The sequence below is a fragment of the Solanum tuberosum genome, unplaced genomic scaffold (genome assembly GCF_000226075.1).
Source record: "Solanum tuberosum cultivar DM 1-3 516 R44 unplaced genomic scaffold, SolTub_3.0 scf00180, whole genome shotgun sequence".
NCBI classification, from domain to species: domain Eukaryota; kingdom Viridiplantae; phylum Streptophyta; class Magnoliopsida; order Solanales; family Solanaceae; genus Solanum; species Solanum tuberosum.
Window position 1 is genome coordinate 180,585 of NW_006239107.1, and position 6,324 is coordinate 186,908.

Sequence of the window (6,324 nt, forward strand, 5' to 3'; positions counted from 1 at the left end):
TTTACTCTTCTGTTCTGTCTTTTAGGCTTTAGCTCATCTAATTATTATTGCTCTGTTTCTTGCACTTACTCTGTTTCTATGGATTCTAATTCCCAATTCTTTGGAGAAGGTGAAGAATGTAACAGCAGTGAATCTGGATGGACAATGTACATTGGTTCTCCTTCAACTGGTGATGACAATATTGGGGATTTTGATGAATTAGAAGACGGTAATTATAACAAAGAAGGTCCCGTTAATGAAGACGATGAGGATTGTGAGACTGATGATTCAATGGCTTCTGATGCATCTTCAGGACCAATTAGTAATTTTTCAAGAAATGGGAAGAGTGGTGGTGTTGCTACTATGGTTAATTTCAAGAATTCAAAGGAAAAGGGGAAGGAAAAGAATGGCAGTTTTATTAGCAACAAAGCCAAAAGTTCAATGAAGAATGGTTACAAAAATGATGATCAAGATAAGGTGAAAGAGTCTATCATTGCTGCAAAAGGAACTAAAGGTGCATCCAATGGTGGTGGTAATAAGGTTAGGAAAAGTATTTGGATGGGCAAAGGGAAGTAGACATTATAGTCTATTAGTTAGCGTTTGACTATAGATTTTTTTTTATCACAACCACGAATGAAACTTGAGTTTTAAATATTTTTCAGTTCCCAAAAACTGATTCACACTAGTGAGAAAATTTACTTCAACTCACAACTTTTTCCAAGTAGAACGCAAGTTCAAGAACTCAGATTTTCAAATTTCAACTTCAAAATCTATGGTCAAACAGAAGCTCAAAAGTCTTATTTACTTTAGATAGTATTAGTACTCTTATGTATCTTCCTTTCTTCTTTTTTTTTGTTAGTGCATTAACATTGTCGTCCCACACATTGTGTCATGTTCTTGTGTTATTAGTAAAATGCTTATAATGACACAAACAGTATTGTGGAAACTATCAATACCTTGAAGGTGAAATTTGAAACAAAATTTCAAAATGAAACTAAAGCTTTGCAAAATGTCATAAATGAATTCAAATTTCAAATCACAACTTCAAATTTGACATTCAAATTGCAAGTACAAACACCTCTTAAGAATTCATAGCATTGTAAATATATTATCCACCGATTCAACTTGGTGCAAAGAAGTTTATACTATTGGGGGTCATTTGGTAGGAGGTATTAAGAGAAATAATCCATGTATTATGTATGGTACTATTTAGTATTATGTTTGGTAGAATTTTAGGCTTATCCCTCAAATCATTTTTTGATTATTTTGTTTATTTTCTTGATTTTTTATTTTTTTTATATTTGTACTAGTTTAATTTATTTAAATAAATTAGCTTATAAATTATTTAGAGAAAGTTGTTTGTTACTAAAGAAATCCAATACAAATCAATGCAATATTTTGAAATTTGGTTGTTTAACATTTACTAATTAAGAAGATAAATATAACACCACATGACGTTTGTGATCTTAATTGAATGTATTATTAAATCTATGAAAAAATAAAAATATCCCTCAAATTATTTTCATTATTTTGTTTATTTTATATATATATATATTTCAAAAGGTTGAGGTATTTGATCAAAATTTTATGAAGAAAATGACATTAAACATTGAAGAGTAATATGCCACTCGAGTCTGTATCATCCAACAACTCTCTGCAAAATAACCATATGTGTAGAATTGATTATGAACTTCTACATTAACTAAAATATACTTTATTGGAGAGAACATATCTAATAATCACCTAAAGAATTCCTCCCCACTAACATCTTTAAAAGCCGCATATGTGTTTATTAAGATGACAATTATTTATCTTCAAATAATTCAAGTGAAAAAATTGCAAACATGACAATAAAAGTGTTCTTCTCCTATCTAGTTAGAAGGTCATTTAAAAAAAAATATTATTTGGTAATTATCTACCTTGACCCAATTTTATAATAAATCAAGGGTATAATTGGAAAGAATTTTTTTTATAGAGTTTTAGTCCAAACACAAGATGAGGTGAGAAACAATGAACCAAACACTTGATAAAAATAAACTCAGCGTTACTAATCCCTGCATTACTAATCTCTGCGTTACTAATCCCTGCGTTATTAAGTTTTGTACCAAACGACCCCTCAATGCATTAACATGTTGTAGATGGTAACTTAGCGTTATTCAGGTTATAATATAAGTGCAAATATCATGATATAGAAGTACTCTTGCGGTGTTCCAATTTATGTTTAACAAGAGTTAATTTGATTTAATTTTAAAATTAATTCAACTCAAAATTTTTGAACAAAAAATACTACTCCACTATAAGTTGCACTTAATTTTAAAAGAAAAATGTATACTCCTAGTTGAAAATTGTAGTCCAAAATTTATTTGAGTACTCTTGGGAAGGGAAAAGGTGATGCATTAACAAAAGCTTATGGTTTAGTTGTGAACCTTTGCTCAATAATATTCCTTAATATCGAAGCAAGGCATTGACCCAATTGTAATTTACTTCTTCAGTCTCTAATTATTGTTCACTTTTGAATTGACACATCTATTAAGAAAACAATTAATGACATAGTAAGTTTACCATTTTACCCCTATTAATTATGAAATTGATGAATTAAAAACTTAAGATTTTCAAAAAATTCTACATTTTTCAAAGTAATTAATGAGAATATAATCGATAATTTATTTTTTTTATCTTTTCTTGATTTATCAAAATAAATAAGTAATTAGGGATTAATAAAAAAGAGTGAACAAATAATTAGGGACAAAGAAGTACTTGAAAATTAACACGTTTTACATCAGTAGTTGAAAATTCTGAGCATCCAACAGACAAGATCTTTGAAAGGTCTTCTTACTAAAGTATAAAGGATTACGTTAAAATCTAGTCAATGGCGCATGCAAAAATAAAGAAAAATAAAGGAGGCCAAATTAAATATTTCATACTATTGGTGGTGAATTTAATTATTATTATAATATTAACTGAAAGTTAATATAAAAATCTATAAATTTTAAATTATGAATTCTCCTTGAAATAGGTGAATCGACAAGTAATTCAAATAAAAAGAGAAATACAACAAAAAAGAAAAAAATAAATCAATTAATAGACAGTGCTATATTGCATGTGAAATATTGAATGTAAAAGTAAATTCTAAGGCTTTCTCTCAATTCAAGTTACAGCAAAATGCATGCTCCCAACCTGTCAACAGACTGGAAAATAAGGATAAGCCACATAGTATTAACTTCCTCATCTGTAACAAAGTTAGATAGAGTCAATTCCCTAAATGGTCACCCAAGTTTAGAGAATTGTCTTGAAATATCATTTACGCTTTATTTAGGATCAAAATATTCTCCAAATATACTTACCGCTTCAAAAGCCCCACTCTCTCCTACTTGACATGCCATGTCATTGAAGCCTTTTTAAAAAATAATAGATTTATTTAATTCATTAAACTCAATTAACTAAAACAATGATCTTACTATTTTTAATTACATATATTAGTTTATTGAGAAGAAAATTCATACTTAAAAATCTTTTATCATAATTAACTTTTTATTTTTTATGCTATGAAGAATAGTTTTTTTAAAACTTACTATAATGTCATCAATTTTGAATACTTATAAACACATATATTCAAAAAATATTGATATAAAAATCACTGATGAAAATTAAATAATAAATTTCTCCTTTTTACCAACTATTTTGTCAACCTTACAAATTTATTTGAATACTTTTATGAAAAAATTACTTCAAATTTTCAAAGAGATTTAAAAAATTCTCAGGTAACAATTGCACACAAAAAAATTCACTGATTTTGTTTGGTTGAAAATATGAAGGAATTAGATATATTAAAAGTATTTTTTTATAATTTGCATAAATTTTCACGTAATTTATATATTTATTTTGTAGAGGCATAAATTTAATGAATTAAATAGGTCTATTGTTTTTTAAAAAAAAATGATGATTTAATGGCATGTCATATCAACTAGAATAGAAGGAGACTTTTGAGGCATTTAGTTTTTTTTTTTTGGAAAAAAAATTAATAATAATATTATTCACTTTCTATTATTTTTTTTAAAAAAGAAATATTGTAAGCATGATTTTCAAAGTACACAATTAATTCTATTGTAATAGTTAATTGACATTTAATATTATTGATTCATTATACAATTTATGATTAATTGATGTAAGTTAACATTTATGAGTGATTTGTATACCAATATTTTATTTGAATATATGTGTTTATAAGTATTCAAAATTGATGACAATATAATATATTTTAAAACCCTATTTTTTTATAACATAAAAAAATAAAAAAGTTTAATTATGATAAAAATAAATAAGTCTGTTATTTTAAAAAAGACTTTAATAACATGGCATGACAACTAGGAGAGAGTAAAGTTTTTAAAGTGTTAAGTATATTTGGAGGAAAATAGTGATAGTTGGGTGATATTTTGGTCCTAAGTGAAACATAAATGATATTTCAAGGCAATTCCCCAAACTTGGGTGACCATTTAGGGAATTAAATCGAGTTAGATAGATAGATAGATATATAAGTACCTATAACATTTAGCATATATTTTCTTCTTCTATTTATTTTTATTTGTCCACTTTTGATTTTGTATGCATCTTAAGAAATAATAATTAATATAAATATTGATTGAGGTATAGTTTTAGCTCTTTAAAATAATTTCAAAAATAAATAATTAATGTTAAGGGTAAAATAAGAAAACGAGATACATATTTATATTTACTTGATAAGTTAAAAGTAACAAGTAAAAGTGAAAGTCTATTTTTTTAAAGTATTGAACAAATAAAAATAAACTGAGAAAACTGCTTTTCACAAAATACATTAATGATTTATTTTCATTTTCTAACAACTTTTAGCGGTTCAAGCTAATAACCGGCCTAAAAGTAAAAATAAAAATAAATTGGAGGTTTTAAACTTTATTTTTATATATATTTAAAGTTTATTCTTCTAGTTTTTTAAAAGATGCAAAATTGTTAGTATATTTAAAATTATTTTTGAGATGCAAAGTTATTTCTTATTTTTAATGAAAAAAGTTTACGTTTTCTATAAATAATAGTCCATTCGTTCTAATATTTTGTCTGATTTTAATTTGACACGTAAAAAAGTAAGGAAGATTTTTTAATCTTGTGATCTTAAGCTAAATTTTATATATATATATATCTTTTAATCTTGTGGTCTTAAACATGTGATGGAAAGTTAAATTTAAAATTTGACAAACAAGAAAAAAACTATTCTTTAATATTTTAAAACTAACTAAAAAAGAAAGACAAATAAATAGAAAGATATAGTAGTAATTTTTTTTTAAAAAAAAACTAATAACAATTCTATTATTACAGAAAGATGAGGTCCCCTAAATTTTGGGGCCTGAGACGTATGCCTCAATTTTAAAGGCATTGAACCACCCGATTTTTATCCAACACATGCAATATCATATTATATTATAAGTGGGAAATCTCTATGTCAAAAGTTGAATTACAAAAATGTCCTTATAATATCATACTCCCTCCGTTTCACAAAGAATGACATGGTTTGACTTGGCACGGAGTTTAAGTAAATAAAAAAGACTTTTGAATCTTGTGGTCCTAAATTAAAGTTAAGTCAAATGTACAAAATTGCCCTTAATCTTGTGGTCTTAAACATGCCACGTGGAAAGCAAAAAGTAAATTGTTACCAAAAAAGTAAGAGGTCATTCTTTTTGAAACTGACTAAAAAGGAAAGGAGGTCATTCTTTGTGAAACGGAGGGAGTAATATTTATGGACAAAAATGTAAATATACATTAAATATAAATAAAAACTATTGTATTTTCTATTAAACACAATTATTGCATATTTTATGAACAAAAATATAAATACACATTAATTATAATAAATATCATAATATATTTATAATAATAATATTAATATTTTAAAAATGGAGAACTCACAATCTATGACATGAATTAATATAGATTCAATGAATATTTGTACAAATGGATGATATCCTATTAAATGACAAAAGGAAATCAAAAGTTTTGCGACAGTTAAAATGACCCTTAAGTGTACCTCAGTTACTCCTACCGTGCAAAGGTATTTTCAAATGATTTATATTCATAACATTATATTAAATGCTAAGTAATTGCTTCAATAAATACTTGCTATGGAAGCTTGCAATCGTTGGACTTTTGATTTTCTTCTGTTATAATTAGCACAAACTAATGATGAATTACCTACTTGGTAAATTAATTAAATTTATCTTATAATATATATATATATATATATTAAAAATGGGAACAAAAAAAGTTAAAAGCTGAAATACCAAAATAATCCTATAAAGTTGAGTTACTACAATAATATCA

The 6,324-nt window shown here is 25.7% G+C and overlaps 1 protein-coding gene across 1 annotated transcript; it reads left to right on the plus strand.

Annotated features, from left to right (window-relative positions):
- On the plus strand, nt 1-902 carry LOC102599726 (uncharacterized). Its single transcript, XM_015312007.1, has one exon. The coding sequence runs from the start codon at nt 79-81 to the stop codon at nt 553-555; it is 477 nt and encodes a 158-aa protein (XP_015167493.1). The 5' UTR covers nt 1-78; the 3' UTR covers nt 556-902.
- The last annotated feature ends 5,422 nt before the right edge of the window (nt 903-6,324 follow it).

Coding starts and splice junctions, on each gene's coding strand:
- LOC102599726 (XM_015312007.1), top strand. CDS start 79: ATGGATTCTAATTCCCAATTCTTTGGAGAAGGTGAAGAATGTAACAGC.